Genomic DNA, 20971 nt, shown 5'->3' on the forward strand with positions numbered 1-20971 from the left:
ACAATTACTTTTGGCTTAGTTCATTTAGGAGTACTCTTATATTTTCCTTATAACTCCATTTAATACCCAACTGCTTTCATTAATAGAATGTAATCTTCCAGCACATATTCAGTTTTTATAATTATTAGATTTGCCCGGTGGCATGGACTTTTTACGGGTGCATTTTCTCACACTATGGTGATGTGGAGGACACCATAAAAGTTCCAAGGATCTCTTAAAGTTTAGTTCTAATAATTGGTATCAAGTGCCTATATCACATTAAATCTTTGAGTTTATTTAGTTATCAATTTGGGGAGTGAATTTAGGATAATGAATAGATAATGGTAATTTAGGGCTTAAAAGTTTTATATAAGACTTAGGGTAGAAAGAAAAATGACATAGTATTGAATTAAAACAATTAGAAAAAGACCTAAAAGTCTTTTTTTTAAAATAACTGTCAGACTCGACCTATGATTCCGACCTTTGGACCATAGGACTTTCTACTGTCTATACTGGTTAACCATAGACCAAGTACTAGGACCACGAAATCACCTATCTTTTGACGAAACACTTATATGGATCCTAGGTCTTTTTATGGTCCGCAGTCACTAACTAGAAAAACTAACTTTAACCCTCAAAATTTTACCAAGTCAGAGACTTACTTACATGACCTATCTACGACTTGTAAAAGGAATGACAGATCATCCCTGTGAACCATAAAAGGGGTATCAGGACTTGATTTGAAAATTTTATTTTCCCCCTTCCTACAGTTGTCATCTATGACCTGTAGAAGCTTCTATGGTCCGTAGAGAAATCCATAGGCACAACTTGCAACCCAAAAACTTCATTTCTTTCTTTTCTAAATTTTGATGTATTACACCTTCATCGTCTCCGACCTCCAAAGGATGTGTCAATGGAGCCCCTCGGCCCAAAATTCTCGTTTTCATCGATTTTACTACATATCGGTGTCTCTAAAGTACCTTACTATCAAAATATGCAAGAATACAGACATTCCAACTCATAAATTATGCTCAAATCTATGTTTATACCCATGAACGACCCTTCAACTCCCCCCATTATTTGGAACACATTTTCGGTCCTTTTCCTTACATTCAAAACATTGTAATAGCGTCGTAAATGCAAAGGAAGTCCTATGTAGCAAAAATTTCAAACTCCAATATCTAACCCAAAAACTCTAATCTACTTTATATAGTGTACGTATCTTTAGTCTTAATTAGATCGCAAAATTTTAAAAATTTCTTTACTTTCTTAAATTTTAAAATAAGTTAAAACAAAGAAAATATTTTTAGACAAAATAGTCATAGATTTGTTTGTCCAACGCAAGAAATATGATGACACACTGCTTCTCAAGACAATATAAAATCTAGTTAATAAATGGGAAAAAAAATTTGGTCAGAAATTTGGTCTGAATTTGGAGAAAAAAGATAATATCTTTTTTTTATGTTATTTAGTCTTTTTAAACATTTTTATCCTTTTAACTTTAATACATTTAACTAAAAATGGAAAAATATCAATTTATTTTAAAATAAAAAGAAATATTATAATTTTTTTATTTTTCTGATCATATTCTGACCAAATTTTCTAATCATTTAGCACATTCCTTAAATGTCTCTTTCTATGAAAACAAGAAAACAAGTGGAAATATTAAACAACAGTTCCTGGATTTCCACATCTATAATTAGACGTTTATACCTAAAATTTAAAGTGGAATGAATTGTTCTAGCCTCTTAGGATATATTTTTAATCATACATATATTCAACAGATAGGAATTTTGTATTTGTTCTTGATAGATAATGATTTTAATTTGGATGATACACGTCTATCTTGTTTGTGCTACACACAAAGACGAGAAAATCATTAATTATGGCTCTTGAAGTTCTCTTGCTATTTCAAAAAATAATTTATAATCATATAAATATAAATGTTTTTGACTTGTTTTAGTGTAAATTTTTTTTGTTTGTTTATGACTTGTTTTAGCGTAAAGATGTTTTCAAAAAAAAATTATTCTTTAAATTTTATGTCCAATCAAATATACCATCTCATAAATGAAACTGATAAATGAAAAAAATACAGTTGAATGCCTTTGGCATATCTAATTTATAAAATAGGTATATATTATATATGTATTGCATATTTTGTACTAATGTATATACAACCAAGTTCTGTAGATAATGTATATTGCGGCTATAGGCCATGTTGCCAAACTAGATGGTTGAAGGGTACATGTATTATTTATTGTAAATAATTAGTTGAGACTGACCATGAAAAATGAGGAGGAAAAAATAGAAGAGACGAGAATTTTCGGTAGGAATTAAATTATATAAGTAGGAAATTGTGTTTATCTTAAATCTTACCTAACTCAAAATAATCGAGATTTTTAACTAAGAATAAAAGAAGTACTTACAACTCTATCATTGTCCTGGTTGATGATCACCTCTGCTTACTATTCTACAAATGTATGTAGGATTATGGGTAGATAGAAGCATCCAATGTACAAAAAATAATTTTCTTATTTTTGAGGGAAAAAATAAATTTAAAAAATGTCAATTTGTGGGGTTATTGCCTTGGGAGAGAAGGGGTTTCCTATCCCAAATCATTGGTGTTGAAATTGCACATTACAAGTAGTCAAATAGAAGTCTTTGTGGTCCTTTTATGGATGAGGATGGTGAGTGTACATGCCATGTATTCAAAAAAATTAAATTAATTTAGATAATCTCACGTAATTCAATTTATTATCTTATTAATTTGTTATTCGATTTCTATTTTCATATATTTCAATATCACAGAAGAAAGTAATATGACTAATGTAGCATAACACTATCTAAATGAGAATGATATTTGAATTTCACTTACTATAAAATTTTCAATCTAACTTCAAATAAAAGAATACAAGTAGAGAAGAAAGGATTGTCCATAAGAAGCTAATCTAGCCATCAAGGTAACAAAAATTCATATTCCAATAGAAATATACTAGGTTTGAGTTTTTCACTTTTATTTAAATTTAACAGAAAAAATTATTCTATTTTGTGATACTACAAATTAATATTAAACATTATTATCAAAAGATATAGTGTAATGGATGAGATTATTTATTTTCTAACTATCGATCTTAATTTTTAATCCTAATTGTTTAGAAAGTTTTGGTATGAAGCATTACTCGAAATGAACCATATTTATAAGATGCAAATTTGAATTATTGAAATCTAATATAAGTAATGAGACAGGAAAAAAAACACTCAACTAGCCACAAATAGAAGTTTTTTATTAATTTTTTTTACTTGACTATTTTGACTTTATACGTCATTTAAAGAAAGTCAGAAGGTTCAAATATGACGTTAAACTTTAAAAAAAAAATTATCTATGTCATTCGTTTAAAATTTGGCTCATTTATGTCATTTTTGTATAGAAATGGTTCATCCATGCCATTATTTGTTAGCTGAAAATAGCTTTCATTTGGCAAAGCTATTTTTTACAGAGAATCAATTATGACTTGGTCATGTCTTCAATTAAATAATTTTTTTAACTGAGAAAGCTTAAATATATCGTTAAACTTTAATAAAAGATTTATCTATATCATTCTTTAAAAATTTAGCTCATCTACATTATTTCAGTTAATAAATAACGATATAAATGAGCTTTGAAAAAAAAAGTATAAATAAGTCAAACTTTTAACCAATGGTATTAGGTGTGTACAAAATCGAACCAAATCTCACACCGAGTTAAATCGGAAAAAACTCCAACTAGTGATTTGGTGTTAAAAAAAAACCCGACTATATTTGGATTAGTATGGTTTCAACTAAAGAAAAACAACCCGAGACCAAATCAACCCGACATTAATATATAATTTTAAATTTTTATTTTATATGTAAAATACTTACTTTGAAATAATTTTTAAATATCTCTTTTACTTTTTAATAATTTTTATCTTTTAATATATTTATTTCATGTTCGGAAGTTGAAATTCTTAATGATCTAATAAAATTTATAGTCCATACATGTTGTTAATTATAATAAAGTTTAAATAAAATCAAATTAATATTAATGCAAAAACAAGATCAATTCAAGACTAAGAATGACAATAATATTGAATATTTATTTTTTAGTTTTACATAGATTTGGACAATTAAAATACATGATCTAATTTTACTTTCTTTTAATATTTAGTCATATAACTAATGCTTACTATTCTTATTTTAGCATGATTTAGTACTTTAATTATTATCAATTTCATTATGACTTAATAATTTGTAATGTTTGTTTTATGAGATTTTATTACTATTTTTTATTGGATATTTTAATGTCATTAATCATATCATATTTCTTATTATTTTCTTGAGAAATAACTTACATAGTTGCATTTTGGTAGAACTAAAAAAAATATTTCAATTACAAGTAAATTATATGTTTGTATGAATATTTTATCGAAAAAAACTCGAAAATCCGAAAAAATCCGAAAATTCTGAAGTTGAAAAATTTGAATTTTATTGATTTGGTTTAATTTATAAATTCAAAAATTCAATATGTATAATTTGATTTGATATTTGAAAAACGCGAACCAATCCAATTATTTACACCCCTAAATAGTATAAATCAATTTCTTTTCTAAAATATTTTAAATCTTTTCGCTTAAAAAGTAATGGCTGATTTATTTGGTGTGGGCCACTGCACAATATTATTATTTTAATGAATTGAATGAGCGTGTCGACGCGGATTCTCTTGGACCAAGGAAGTTGATAGAAAGTCAGTATCCAAAAAAAGTGGAACAGCAATTTTTATTTACTTAAATATTAAAAAAAATTAGGGTATTTTTTAAAAATAATTGAGCTGTGATGTAAATATTAAAAAATTAACTACATTACTTCAAATAATATAATTTCTAAAAAGCTTAACCATTTTAACTGCAAAAGAATAAAAAATTATTCTCTTTGGATACGTCACTCCATCTCTATTAAATATATTACATTTTATTTGTGTATAAAGTATTTGCAAATATGTTATTGTTAATGCATAATTCCAATTATTTCAAACATATATCAATAGGAATTTGGTTTTGTTATTACGTATCTGATACATACTTCTATATCTAATACATAATTTAATACCGCTTGTTATGTATCGGGTGAATAAACAATATATCACGAGTCATGAAAAATTCAAAATTATTATAATTTGAAAAACTTTTGAGAAAAGATGTAATTAGTGCAAAAAGTAGAATTTATGTATTTTATACTATAAATATTGAACTTCAAGTGAAATACTATTTAACTTTATTCGTTTTGGTCTGAAATAATGGTTTATTCAAATAATTTCTCTACCTTTAGAATAATGGTAAGATCTCCGTAAATTTTTACCACTTCGGACCTTATTTATGTGGAATTTCACTAGGTATGTTATTGTTGTACTTTTCTTTTTAGTTCGTTTAAAGTAAATCTATTTTTCAATTTTAATTTTTTTATATGACATGTTTAAATTTAAAATAAAAGGATATTTTAATACATTTTAGATATTCTAATTTAAAATCGCAAAATTTCAAATTAATTTTACTTTATAAACTCTATATCAAATCAAAATAAATTATTTTTTAAGTTAAATTCATATCCAAACACAAAGTTTTTATTAACTTCTTAGCAATTTGAACTTCAAATATTTAATTGTACAACTTTAATACAAATATTGTCCAAACGCGTTGGATTTAGTAGTAAGTTCCTCTCTGATTTAATTCCTTTTAATTGGAAAATGTTCAAATTTGAATATAATTTTAATATTTGCAAAAATACTATTGTTTGTATTTTGGAATAAACAACTTGATTATAAGTTATGGTTATTGAACTTCAGTACATGAATTTCACGTGAAATACTGAAATAATACTCGCTTAGCTTTAGGATATAATAAACGGACTTTACATGCGTGTTTAAATTTTATAAAATAAATATTTAAACATATACATGCATTAACTTTTGATCGTGGTTTAATATAAGTTGAAATTATGTCAGTGTTTAAGGGCCAAACGGGAATTTCTTTTAAAAGAGAATATTAATTAGAAGTTAGAACAAGGGCAAAATTGCTCATATTCAAATAGTATTATGATTTGTGACAAAATTGACTCTTAATTAAACTAAACACCTCATATTCCATAAGATGATAACCAAGAAAATGGAATTAGAGAGGATAAAAAGGGGAAGTATGAAATTAATATATTTTTCTTGGTGGAAATTAATGACAATGAAAAGGGTTGATAGCACAAAACTCATATTTTCTCTGTCTCAAAATAGTTATCGCATTTTTAGTTTTATCTGACTCTTACAGAAATATTAACAAAAAAATATTTACCTTTTAAAATTATCTTATTTCATATCTCTTCTTAATAACTATTTATATTTTAAAAAAAATATTTACCTTTTAAAATTATCTTATTTCATATCTCTTCTTAATAACTATGTATATTTAAAAAAATTATTTACCTTTTAAAATTATCTTATTTCATATCTTTTTTAATGATTATTTATCGTATATCTATACCAACCATATAAATAATATACTCCCTTTTCAATGATGTATTTAATACAAAGAGTAAGCTAAAAAATCATTTAAATTTATTTTGATTTTTTCTAACAATGAGTGACTTTTCTTAATTTACATACAATTTTAGATTATAGGTCAATAAAACCATAAATTCAATTGCCTTCCCATCTAACTTTTCTGCGCCATTCACATCTAACTCAGAAACACCGGAATACTAGTTTTTAGTTGAATATTTAATAGGTATTCTGATACTAATCGAGTGATATTTAAAAAAAAATTAAAGAAAAGTAATTAAAATTTTAATGTGCGTGAAAAAATTGTGTTTTTTTTTTTACGAAAAAATCATTTTAATGTATATGAGAAAATATTTTGAATTATTTAACAGATTAAATTGATGTTCTAACGGACCTTAATTAATTAGTCGTCATTGTTATTAATACTATTTTAATAGGGAACTTGAATTTGTTGGGTAATAGCTAGATCTAGATCCAAATTAGTTGATACTTTTAACAATCAATTAATACTACAAAAAATTATCTTATTTTCTTAAGGCATAATACATAAATGTGCCATTTTACTTGGATTCAAATCACATTTATGCTCTTCAACTTTGGATGTGCACAAATATATACTTAAACTTGTATAAAGTTGAACAAGTAGACACACATGTCCTACATGTCATTTTTCGTCCTACGTGGTGTCCTACATGTATTGTTCCATATAGGACTCATGTGTTTATATATTTAAAAGTTGGATAGTTAAGTGTCTATTTGTGCATTATAAAAGTTGTGAAGTCAAAGTTAAAATTTGAAGTCAAGTTTAAAGTTCAATTTATGTATTATGTCTTTTCTTAAATATATTATACTACTATTTTTGTCCTTTATTTGTCCATTATTCTAAATATAAATGTTCAACAATGCCCGTTCAGTTTTTAAAATTAAGAGATAATTTATTTTTTGTGTTTCTATTTTACTCTTGCTATCAAATATTATTATTCAATGTCTAAATATATTTTTTAAAGCATTAAATTTAATATATTAAATGTTATAAACGTTCTCCTTTTAAATTACATTAGGGTAAAAAAAATTAAATCGAGCTTCGGTTCTTTATTTTAAAGAATATTTTTGGAACTTCGGTTCTTTTGACACATGTTAAAAAACATTTAATACATTTATATTCGAAGAACATTTAATATTTCTTAATGTGTGTCAAAAGAATATATATCTCAATAGTAGACGACTATTGTTGAACAGAAAATGAGTATCAAAAAATTGATTTGTTAGATTTAGAACCTATTAATTTTTACTACTTAAATTTTACTTTATTAATGAGAGCTCAATTTATTTTTTTTACCCTAATGTTATTGAAAAGGAGAACGTTTATAACATTTGGTTTTAAATTTAATATATTAAATCGTAATTTCAGGATCCTTTCATCGAATTCTAAATTAAAGAATTGAAGTTTCGCAAATAAAAAGTCGACATCAAATCAAAGAAACGGCACAGAAAAACTAAAATAATTAAATTCGATTTAATTTTTCGATATTTCGATATTTATGTCTACCGCTAATTTTTGGCCACGCAATAAGAAAAGAGCATTAACATTAACGTCAGGCGGATTCAACGATGTGAGAATTCCTAGTTTGTCTGGTTCAACTTTATTAACCCCACATACCAAATTAATTGCATCAAAATATATAATAGATTATTGATTTAGCAATTTTAAATAACAATTTTAAATTGTTTTATTTTATTTTTGAATAATTGATTATTAATGATTTGAGAATTTTTTAACAGTTAATTAATAAAATTAATAAATTATACTTATATTAATGATATATTAAGTCTGATTCAAAATTTAATTACTATAAGGTATCAGTGTTTGATTTTGAGCATGGTACAATATGTCAATTCATATGTATGGTTTATTTAGTTTATCATTTTAAATGAATTTTTAATTTTATTTTCTTGAGAAATTTAATTATTAAATCAATAACAAAACCGATAATGATTAATAATTATAAAATAATTCATATAAATACGAACTGATATTCGATAAATCAAATTAATAAACTCTAAAATCGAACCATACTCGGCCTAATATGGAGCAAACAATTTTCAACTCGAAACATTATGATTGTCCTCTCTTAATTAGCCTTAATATCTTGTCCACCTTAGCAACTTGAATTTCACTGCATGATCCATAAAATTAGCTTGAATCTAGTTAAATTCTTACAAATATTTTATTTCTTCTTCACTATTTGTTTTTTTTTAATGTAATTAATTATGTGCATGACTAAAAATTTTAGATTGGTTGTAGTCTTGTTGAAGAAGTTAATTAACAAAAACAACATACATGACTTAATGTTGATGACAATTGAGTAGAAGCATAACTCAAGGAAAATGACTACTTCTTTTAAGGAATTTCTTATTTTTATTTTTTTTGCAATGGACACAACTTTAATCTATTCAAAACTATTCATTTTTGTTTCCCCTAAGAATATTTTCTCAACAACTTTTAACGTATTGTCTTTCCAAAATTTCTCACATTTTAAAATTCCAAAGTGGTTAGCAACAAATTAGAATTTCTTTTTTGCGCCATCCAACCGTGGAATAAGAAATTCTCTATTTTTTGTTAGAAGTTTTATATTTGAGTTTTGAATTTAGAGTTATCTTTTATATATAATACTTTATCTATAAGAAAAAGATGAAACTTTCATATATGAATTCGAATTAGTCAAATTTTAAAATAAATATCACACGCCAAACGAAAAAAAAATGTAGAATAATTTGACATGTCAAATATGTCAATTTCCGGGAGAATTAGTTTTATAGGCCATTTACAATTTATTTATTTTAGTTTTATGGTATTTTTATAAAACAAATATTCATTCTATACCTAAAAATAAAAAAGAAACCCATTTTAATTTGATTGGCCAAATAAATGGTTTGTCATCATCATTAATGTCCAAATTAAACGAACTATACGATGTGAAAAATCATGGTTTTGTGTGGATGTAATTTCAAACGTATACAGTATTTTGTATTATTTTGATTGTAAAGATAATATTTGTGATCAGTGACAGATATAATTAAGGGGTTTATTTGAATTTCTTGATGAAAAATTATATTATTTATATATAATTATAATTTTTAAATCTTTTTTAATTATTTCATATGTCTATTTTTTTAGATTTTAAATCCGCTACGTAAAACTATGATTGAGCCTATGTTTGTGATTAATTGCATGGACTCCAATTATACAACATTACATCTTCCACCCAACCTAGGCAGTCTACCCTACCCACCAAAATTGAATGGCTTGTGTTATTCACTTTCCATTGGATGTTTCTTTTAATAATTAATATTGTTTTATTACTCGTTAAATATTTATTAAAGAACAAATTTAAAATTAATTATAGGAAAAAAGGTAAAAAAAAAAAAAAGGCCTTAAACTAGATAAAATATATAAAAATGCTCTATTTATAGTTTGATTCAAATATGTTCTTGTCATTAATATTTTGATTCAAAATGTCTTTATTTTTATTTAATGAGTTAAAAATGCCCATTTTCGAATAAATATATTCTTTATTTTCTTTTTAATATATTTTTTTCTAATAATATTATTTCTAAAAAAGATATATTTATCCTACTTCAATTAATTTTTTTTCTCTTATTTTATTACAATTAATTTTATTGTTATATAAATAAAAATAAATGACGAATATATTATATTCTTATATATATAATCCATCAAAGGGTACATGAAATTATTCTATTTAATTAATAAATGAGATTTAAGAAGAAAAAAGTTATTTCCTATATTTTTATTTGTTAAACCGATTTTAAAAGAAAAAAACAAGAATACAATTTTTTAATAATATTTTAATTAAAAAGAAATTATATTTTTAAAAAAAGAAATAATATATTTATTTAGAATAAAGAATTTTTTAACCCATTTAATAACTATAGAGGCATTTGTAGATCAAAATATTAATTACAAAAGTATTTCTGAATAAAAAACTGATGACAGATATATTAAAGTCAAATTATAAACAAAAGATAATTTTATTCATTTCTCGTAATTAAAATTTTTTTCTAATTATTTTTCCTTAATTATATGGTATAATAACAACTACTAGGAAGTTTTAAAAAAAATTCCTTTTTGTGTTGTTAAAGGGATGAGAACAAAATCCCCAAAGCAGAAATAGACATGACTTGCATCCATGTTAGGACTAAGTGGTCTCAAACGTGTAGCTAAAAACACTTTAATTCTAATTTACGTGATATAGTATAATTTAATATAAATCGATACGAAAAAATATTATTCCTTGTTAGTTTTTTAGATGCAAATCACAAAATCTTTTGCAAAACATATACAATTCATATGTCAGATGTCCACAGAGATGCACAAACAGATCCCAGCATCACTTTCTTATTCTTTTTTCCAACACATGGTTCTCATGATGTTTTTAAAGTTAGTTAATTCAAATTAATACCACTTTTTTGAAATATTACTTTAATAAATTTTTTTACATCAAATTTTTAATAAAAGTTATAATTATACAAATATTATCATATATTTTTTTAAAATTCTTATTAAATTATGTCAAATTAAAAGGAAATAATATTCTCTTGGATTGTCAGTCAATGTAGAAAAAATCATAGGTATATATCGTGTCCTCATGAGTTTGATTTTTTTTAAAAAAAAATTAGCATGAAATACAATGTATATTAATTAATTTAAATGTCTGACCAATAAAAAATGTCTAAATATTTTATTACGCTCAAGACAATAAGGAGGAAGAAGCAAACATAATTCAACAAACTAAAATTATAACCAATTTTTTCATAGAAGAATAAATATTTTCTAGTTGGAAAATTACAATTATTTACTTTAATTAAAATCTATGTTAAGGTATTAAAATATGATTAATATTTGAATTAATATTTTAATTTGATTTAACGTGAAGCTTAATACAATAATTTTTAAAAAAATATTATTATGTTAAATTAAAATTATGTCAAAGTACCTTTTAATTTTCTGACATAAAACATAGCACATAAAAAACTAAAATTAAAATATTATAAAAAAAAATCATCTTTTCAAAATAAACTAAAAAGAAAAATAAATCATTCCTTTCTTAACAGTCTCACATGTTATATGTTATTTTTGAAAAAATATATATTAATAATCTAAATATCAAATTTTAATAAAAACACATTTACTCATTTTTATATAACAATAAAAGAAGTGCTTTATAAGTAGAAATGTAATTTCTATTACAGTTCACCAGTCTCAATTAATATAATTTTAAATTAAACTTAAATTAAATTATAAATATATATATGCATCTAAAAATCCCTTTTTTTTACATGAACTAAAAAAATTTAGAAAAATAAAATAAATATTCTAGTTGGGTTCATTTGGAGGCAGGGTTACCAACCTAGATTATTATCCTCCGTTTCACAAATAACGACCTAGTTTGATTTGACATGAAATTTAAGAAAATAAAGAAGACTTTTGATCATGTGGTTCTAAATTAAAGTTATGCCAAATATATAAAATTATTTTTTAATCTTCTGGCTTTAAACATATCACGTGAAAAATTATTATAAAAAAAAAGATCATTCTTTTTAAAACATACTTAAAAAAATCATTCTTTTTAAAACATACTTAAAAAAATCATTCTTTTTAAAATAGAAAGAAAATGACTTATGGAATGTGTAAAAGTATTTTCATATTCTTACAAAGATTTCAAATCCAAATTCGTATCCAAATATTAATAAAAGAAAATCTTATTGAAAGCGTGTCCGAAAAAGGTTAAATGGTGTAATAGAAAAAAGTTGAACAGTGAAAAAAAGAAAATAAAAAGGAAAGTGGTACTAATTTGGTTTGCTACAAAATGCCCTGAAAAATTGCAGAGTTGTGAGGACAAGTAGGAGAGAGGAAGATAAAGAGCAGTACTTTTTGAGCAGATCTATCACAAACAATCTCTTCTCTCTCACTCTGCCCAAAACTCAGCCATGTTCTCCTTGAATGGCACCAGTTTTACGGTAATACCAGTGACCCATTTCTTGAATCTCTGTTTTGATTGTTCACAGTCTGATGAAATGAAGAAGAAGAAGGAGAAATTGTGTTGATTGATTGATTGTTAGTTCTTTGATTCAGATTGAGTTTTTTACGACTCCCATTTTCATAGATTGAGCTGAAAGTGTTAATTTTGAGTGATAGAGATAGGATAAGGAAAAGGGAACAACACCCAGATTTCTTTTTTCACTGAAACTGAAAAAAAAGGAATCTTGATGTGATTCATGAATATTCAGATTGATTTAGACATACCCATATTTAGAATTGAGTTGAAAAGCTGTTGATTAGTGTTTTTGTTTACTTGTGGACAATCTTTGATTTCTATTTTGTGTTATTGTGATTGTTTTATTGTAATTTGCAGAACAATTCGTTATCTGGGGTTTCAAGATGTTTGAATCAGTCAAGCAGAAGAGTTTCAGCTCCTATGGTGGTGGTAGCCGCCGTGAACTCAAACGGAAAACCTGGAGATGGAAGTGTTAGTGTATTGGTTGAGAATGCTTTGACGGAAAGTCCTGCACCGGTTGAGATGGAGGTTAAATCTACTGTTACTGGTGGAGTTCAAGACGTTTATGGTGAGGATAGTGCCACAGAAGATCAATCCATCACACCTTGGACCTTATCTGTTGCTAGGTGAAAAATTACTTCTTTTGAATTTGAATTGATAATCCTATGCTTTCTGTTCCCAGATGGGGTTTAAGTTCAAGATTTAGATGGATTTTGATTAATTCAATTAAGGACCGGGAAGGCCGGACCACAAGAGTGTATTGTATACGAAGGCTGTTTTCACGGCTTGAATCTGTGACCGAGATGAATGTTCATGTCGGTCCAACTAAATGGGGTTATCTGGTATTAGAGGCTCTTGTATTCTGGCTTTTTTTTTGATTTAAAAAAGAAAAGAAATTGAGCTTTCATCACAGCTAGACTTATAACCTTTTGTCTACATATGCATGATCTGATTTTCTTAGATGTTTTGTTAATATCAAATAAAGGCACTTGCTTTTCTTCTATTTCTTTTACAATTATTATAATCTTTTGGGGAAAAAAAAGAATATATAAGAATTTGTCCCCACTAAAGAGCTATTGGGATTTGTCTTTTTGGTAAACCAATGGTGGACATATTTTGTGTTAGTCACTGTTTTCTTTAGTCACCTATAATTTTACATTATAGATACTGTTTCCTAAGTATGATGCCTCTATGCTCCAACAGTCACCAAGGGTACAACAACAACATACTCGGCGAGGTCGCACAAGTGGGGTCCACGGAGGGTAAGGTGTATCACGAGACACTGTTTCCAAAGGGTGATCCCAGGAATTTGGGGCTATTTCTATAAGCCTTGTTGTAGATTGAGTTTTCCATATTAATTTAGAGTATTTATTGTTTGATGAAGTTAGTAATTTCAATAAAAAGCATCATGATGATGCAACAATTATAAGATATGAGCATTAAGTTTGAGTATATTATATGTTTATTTCTTAATGTATTGAAGTTGTTAGTTACTGATTGAGCCTTCTTGAGATATCATTAACGCAGTTTGCTCTTGATATACATTCTGCATTAAGTTCGAATTAATACAGTCTGCTCTTGAGCCGTCTTGGGATATCATAAATGCGGTTGCTCTATGTATTTTTTTAGAAGGGCTGAACTTCCATGTCGTTTTCTTTCAAAGATCATCTGTTTTCAGCATTCATTTAACAATTCCTACTTCCATGTTAATGAAAAAGACTCGAGCTTTAGTCTGACACTTGATTATCTCAGAAGTTGTCTTTACTTACGTGCACTGAAACATACTGTGTTCTTTTGCTTACAGTGGTTTCTCATTGTTGCGTAACCCACACTACAATAAGGGCCTTGCTTTCTCTGAGAGAGAGAGAGACACCCACTATTTGCGTGGTCTTCTTCCTCCTGTCGTAATTAGTCATGACCTTCAGGTTGTATATTCTGCATGTTACAAAATCCTACAGTTTCCGTGTCTCTCTTTATCTGATCAGATGAAAGCTCAATAACAACATTGTTGTGCTACTCGATGTCACAGGTCAAGAAAATGATGAACAGCATCCGTAAGTATGATGTACCACTTCAAAGATACATGGCCATGATGGATCTTCAGGTAGTAAACAAAATGATTTTTAGGTTCTAAATACTTTCTGCAATTAAGGTTTTTTTTGCGTCAAAACTCCTTTATGTTATACTAAATTGAGCAGAACACAGATGATTAGTGTATAATAATCTTTCAAGTGTGATGACACTGGGAAATGTTAAACCATTTGTTTGTTCAGCTCAAGTCCAGAAGTCCTTCTGCACGTGTATGCCCGGCTTTAGTTGCTTCATAATACTCTTGTTTATTGTTGTATGAATCGTGGTGCAGGAAATGAATGAGCGGCTATTCTACAAGCTTCTTATTGACAATGTTGAGGAGCTTCTTCCGATAGTTTACACTCCAACTGTTGGTGAAGCATGCCAGAAATATGGTAGCATCTTCAGGCGTCCTCAAGGTCTTTTTATCAGCTTGAAAGAAAAGTAAGCATTTGAAATGCACTAGATAGCTTCTCAAATTAAAGGCTTGACATTTCTTATTTCTTGTTAAAACTAATATGTGCTAGCTTTTTGCAGAGGCAAAATTCACGAGGTATTAAAAAATTGGCCCGAGAAGAAAATTCAAGTTATTGTTGTTACTGATGGAGAACGAATTCTGGGCCTTGGGGACCTTGGTTGCCAGGTAAATTGTGTATTGATTTGATTGAAGTTCCTTAATTCTATTTTCAGGAGAAATAAATCCTCCTTCAGTTTAACTATTGGTTCCAGTACATTTTTGGACCTATATTTATCTTTTTCCTAATGTATTTCTTTCTACCAGGGAATGGGGATACCAGTGGGCAAGCTCTCTTTATACACTGCTCTGGGAGGCATTCGTCCTTCAGCTGTAAGTTTCTCTTTATAACAGTAGTTGGAATTTAGATGATACTACTGTATCCACAAATACTTTATTCCACAAACACTACTGTATCTATATGGAGTTCTGGGATTTCACTTTATCACTCTATCCAGTAACAGCTTGTCATAGACTCATATTATGTGGTTCGTTGTGTAAGTTAATGAATTCCTTCTGATTGATGTTTCCCAAATGAAGCTGTAATTTGAGCATAAATGTTTTTAACTTAACAGCCTGAGCGGTATCTGACAGTTTCCTGGTCGTCACCTTTCATAGTCTCCTGCTATAGTTTACTCTGTTGTATATGCTATGAGCACACAGAGCTAAAATATCATATATTTTCTATATTCCAATTTGTGTGGCACTATTACTACTTGAAGAGAGAACATCTGTTTCCTTGTCTAAATGTTTGGCGAGAAATGTACCATTTTCAATACTTTAAGGACTCTCGTACTCCAACTCTACTCTACTGTTCATTGGGATGGTGGGAGCACTAGGTTTATCAGTCATATAATATTATTTGTTTGGTCTTTGCTTTTCTGTCCATCAGTTGAAAGTCTGATTATCCTCTCTTTCTTTTCAGTGTTTGCCCGTTACCATTGATGTGGGTACAAACAATGAAAATTTGTTGAACGATGAATTCTACATTGGACTCAGGCAAAGAAGAGCTACCGGACAGGTTCACAAATTTGATATATCTGATCATGCTTACTTTACCTTGGATTTATAGAAGATGTAATATTTCCTTAATGTTCTTTGTTTGATCTTCTTTTCCATTCTCAGGAATATTCTGAACTTTTAGATGAATTTATGTATGCCGTCAAGCAGAATTATGGGGAGAAAGTGCTCATTCAGGTAGATATTTTCTGGCAAAGTTGCAGATAAGTACACTTAAACATTATACTTGATAATCTGACTTTGTTTATTGACATCTTTAGTTTGAAGACTTTGCAAATCATAATGCATTTGACCTCCTTGCAAAGTATGGAACTAGCCACCTTGTTTTCAATGATGACATACAGGTAAGTCAAGGACTCCTTAATTTGTTATTGTTTTCTTTTCACGGGTGCTTGGAGTAGGAAGTGGTGGTTTTCTGTTTGTTACAGAAATTCTTTAGCAAATGCAAACATGTTATCGTGTTTTTGTTCCAGGGGACAGCATCCGTGGTCCTTGCTGGGCTGATGGCCGCATTAAACTTGGTTGGAGGAAGCTTGTCTGAACATACATTCTTATTCCTTGGAGCAGGAGAGGTACATCTTTCACTTATACTGCTGACTTGCTTTTTGAACTGTGAACTTTCTTTTGCCACTATTTCCTAGAAATAACACGTCTTACTGGAATACTGAAAATTTGATTGTCACAAAGTATCGTGTACTGTATGACCAAAATGGGATTCTGTTTAAAGTTGCTCTGTGTGTTCCTTGCTCTTAATATTTTATCTATTTTTCAAGAGCTGCTTGTATTTCTTATGATTTGATCACCCCTTCTGCCTCAATCAATTGATCATTTTGTATCCCATTCACTTTGTTGTTAATGCAGGCTGGCACAGGTATAGCTGAACTCATAGCTCTTGAGATGTCAAAGCAGGTTTGGACTTAAATAGAACAATTGTCTTTTTTTAAGTCAGCTCTTCCCATTCTAGTTTCAGCTACGTCTAAAATGAAGATATTTTACAAGCCTTTATACTTTACTATTTCTTGTGCAGACTGGAATCCCTCTAGAAGAGACTCGCAAGAAAATTTGGATGGTGGATTCTAAGGTATTAAATTTCCTTTATCAGACTTGCTATTTATTTTCATCATTTTCCACACTTCGTATGGAATTGAAGCATCCATATGTCATTCTCTTTCCAGGGGCTAATTGTTAAGTCTCGCATGGAGATGCTTCAACATTTCAAGAGGCCCTGGGCACATGACCACGAACCAGTACAAGAACTAGTGAATGCCGTGAAGGTGGTGCCCCTATTTTTCCTCCTCTACCCTCCCCCCCTCCCTCCTCTCATCCTCCCTCTCACAATTCTCGTTTTGTGTCAGTCAATTAAGCCTACGGTCTTGATTGGATCTTCTGGAGCTGGGAGAACGTTTACTAAAGAAGTTGTACAAGCTATGGCAACCTTCAATGAGGTAAGATAATGAAGCCCTACTAGGATAGGAAAAGCTACTTTCTGTAGTCCAACCAGTTTGTGTAGTTAAGATGTAACACAATAAACTGATGGTCCTTTTTCCTTCAATTTTATGTCTTGCAGAAACCAATTATTTTTGCCCTCTCCAATCCAACATCACAGTCTGAATGTACTGCTGAGGAGGCTTATAGCTGGAGTGAGGTAAGATACTGTTTACTTTCATGTTTGAAGTCGGTCTAATACACCGTGAATATTTATCTCTGTGTAATTTTCTTATCATGTCTCCTTCAGGGGCGAGCCATTTTTGCTAGTGGGAGTCCATTTGCTCCAGTTGAGTACAATGGGAAGGTCTATGCGTCTGGCCAGGTCAGAGATTTCAAACCCTTAGCTATTTTCCATTATCATCATTTTTTCTTTTTGGTATATTATTTACATTATCAGTCTTATGCAAGATCCATACTAAACTTCTCTCTTTTCTTTCTCTAGGCAAATAATGCATATATTTTCCCTGGGTTTGGTCTAGGACTGATAATCTCTGGTGCAATTCGTGTCCACGATGACATGCTCCTGGTAGCCTGTAAGTTGTGAACTTTGTTGTAGTTCAATATTACCACTTCCTTTTTTCCATAAATACGTAAATGAGGGAAAAGAGCAACAGGAAAAAAGGGAAAATACTGACATGCATCCATTCTTATATTTTGAAAATTTCTGGATGAAAATATTAGCCAGATGTCACTGATATAATTTGCCATAATCAACATATTTCCAGCCTTTCTCCTTGGGTGTAGTAAAAGATTTGACAGCCAATCTATGTTGTGTGGACTCTTCATTTTAGCCACCGCATCTGTGTCGACACGTGGTACTGATAACGGTGTGGTCAATCGAGATCTAGTACTTTGACCAAAATCCATGACAATTTCAAGGAAAAATGGGAAATGAAAGGTCGAATTTTAGGTGCTGCCTGCTAATGCCTACTACTTGGGAAATTGTCAAAATGAAAGATTGAATTTTGGCTACATCCCATCTATGTTACTCGGACTATTCTAAAATGTCAATGGGTGCTTTCGGATTCTTCAAAAGTTTATTTTTGGAGAATCGCGGCATCGAAAGTGAAATAGTCCACTCAACTTAGCATCCCACAACATTTAAGTTTTTTTTTGTAGATCTTTTACAGAATTTTGAATTATTTTAGCGGTAAGCCTGAATTTTAAAATTTTGTATTAGGAAGGATCAGACCTCTAGTCTAGATACCCAGATCGGATACCCACACCAGACTTCGAACAACATAGTAACCAGTAGGACCCAAGGGTGTAGCCTAGAAATTAGAGGTTAACAAAGTAGGTGCAAACCTTGGAGATCAGTGTTCAGCCAGAACAGATTTTGTCCATGGAATTGCAAAAATAGGTCCACCTTTTCTGTTTGATTCTATGAAATTGCTCATCTTTCTAGGTCTCTGGGATTTACATGTTTCCATGAGCTAGCTGTCAGTTGCGAACCTTTGCATTTAGTTCATACTTTAAAAAGGTTGACTAATAAGATAAACACTATGAAGGAAGATTTTGCAATCGAATTACAAGGACATAGTTAGCTAGTAGTCCATAATATGCTTCCTATGCAGTCAAACATGGACCACTTAAACAATCACGACACCTCTAGCAAGCTCATTTATCCTTAAGTTTGGAGGGACAGACCACGACAAACTTTCAGATGTTCTGAAGAGTACCATTTCAGTTGTAAATTTCTCACTTCCGAGTTTGGTGCACAGATAAAAACAGTTTTTACACTTGCTCTTCATCCTTTTTGATACTGCACTTCCTTCTAGCCACTTTTTATATTTTCAAACAACTTCACTACCCGACTCAGATGGCCACTCGTAAAAACATAAGCGAGAATTCATTGTCATCTTTCTTGTGGAAGATGACTATTCTTTTTAGCTTTTTATGCTTCATGAGGTCTTACTTTTATCTCCAACTGTGCTCTTTGAAACAGCGGAAGCTTTAGCGGAGCAAGTTTCTCAAGAGAACTTTGAAAAGGGACTCATATACCCGCCATTTTCCAACATAAGAAAGATTTCAGCGCATATTGCTGCCAAAGTGGCAGCTAAAGCATATGAATTAGGTATGTTTCTTCTCTGGAAAGAAGATTCACATGCATGCCTAACACATATTTCTTAAACTTTGTCCACTTTGTTGCTTAATAGGTTTGGCCACTCGTCTACCGCAGCCCAAGGACCTAGTCGCATATGCAGAGAGCTGCATGTACAGCCCAGCATACCGCAGCTATCGTTGAGTCAGAGAAGATATTGTTGCTTCAAAATTAGTCACTGTTCCTTCCAGTGTTAGTTAGTTATTGATGTCATTCCTTTCTCCTTTTAGTTGGTTTGCTCTTAAAATTTAAGAAAATACGGTAGCTTGCAGATATGGTGTACTCGTGAAATATTTGATTATGTTAAGAGTTAAATGTAGGGAACTTTGCAGCATCAAATATTAGTAGATTATTGTGGAGAAGAAGAAAAATAACCAAAATGTCTTTTGATACTTTGGTGTCTTATATAATTAAGGTGGAATGAGAAAAATGTCAGTTAACAAATAATTATTACCTTCATTTGATCAATCTAGATTTTAATTTTCAACTTACTTGCACTTAATTAGATATTATATCAATTTGATCTAGATGCAAAAATATCATATATTATAAGATAAGGGCTTAAAACACGCTTAAAGTATTGAAAACGGTATGAAATTACCTTTTATTCACCTATTGACTTCTAAATATCTTTGTCATCCACCTTTGATTCCAAATATGACCACTTCTTCAATGAATTTTCATTTAAATTATTTAAGTACTATTTTTTTATAATACGTGATGATCAACCATTAGTTATAATTTAATTTAAGCCCATGGCTTGTTGTTGAGACAAATTAAAGCTAGTTGTTGGGCACATAATATTTCTTTCTTTGTAAATACTTTATTCTTACTCAAGTATGCTGGTAAACTGTCTCTGGTCTTGAGAGAAATATGATGCAAATATTAGCAATATAGAATAAGATTTATAGAGAATAAAATGTACACATCATTTTTATTCAAATGTTAATAATTTGAGAAATCGTTCCAAGTCACTACATCATATGTCATAATTAATGGATACATTTCTTATTCAAAATGATTCAAAAAAACCTAAGAAATATGTATACATAAATGTAAGAAGATCGTTTATTAATTTAACGAATTAATACATATGTACAATTATAAAATTTGTCAATGCAATTACTTTCCTCTTATGACCTCTACCTTTTATGTTTCCT

The 20971-nt window shown here is 29.0% G+C and overlaps 1 protein-coding gene across 2 annotated transcripts; it reads left to right on the forward strand.

Moving 5' to 3' along the window:
- The first annotated feature begins 12440 nt into the window (after positions 1-12440).
- Positions 12441-20258, forward strand: ME1 (NADP-malic enzyme). 2 transcript variants are annotated; one of them, NM_001247529.2, is made up of 20 exons: positions 12441-12580; positions 12976-13244; positions 14423-14543; positions 14648-14722; positions 14981-15132; positions 15226-15331; positions 15470-15535; positions 16128-16223; positions 16328-16399; positions 16483-16566; positions 16696-16794; positions 17084-17131; positions 17250-17303; positions 17398-17496; positions 17578-17667; positions 17790-17867; positions 17958-18032; positions 18153-18243; positions 19656-19784; positions 19867-20256. In NM_001247529.2, the coding sequence occupies exons 1-20, from the start codon at positions 12551-12553 to the stop codon at positions 19953-19955; spliced, it is 1923 nt and encodes a 640-aa protein (NP_001234458.2). In that variant the 5' UTR covers positions 12441-12550; the 3' UTR covers positions 19956-20256. The 2 variants fall into 2 exon arrangements, with proteins under 2 accessions (NP_001234458.2, XP_069147943.1); XM_069291842.1 differs by having other exon boundaries at positions 12455-12580; positions 13822-14543; positions 19867-20258.
- The last annotated feature ends 713 nt before the right edge of the window (positions 20259-20971 follow it).

The sequence above is a fragment of the Solanum lycopersicum genome, chromosome 12 (assembly GCF_036512215.1).
Source record: "Solanum lycopersicum chromosome 12, SLM_r2.1".
Lineage (NCBI taxonomy): Eukaryota > Viridiplantae > Streptophyta > Magnoliopsida > Solanales > Solanaceae > Solanum > Solanum lycopersicum.

Coding starts and splice junctions, on each gene's coding strand:
- ME1 (NM_001247529.2), top strand. CDS start 12,551: ATGTTCTCCTTGAATGGCACCAGTTTTACG. Junction 12,581..12,975: donor TGAATGGCACCAGTTTTACG/GTAATACCAGTG, acceptor TGTAATTTGCAG/AACAATTCGTTATCTGGGGT. Junction 17,497..17,577: donor AACTAGTGAATGCCGTGAAG/GTGGTGCCCCTA, acceptor GTTTTGTGTCAG/TCAATTAAGCCTACGGTCTT.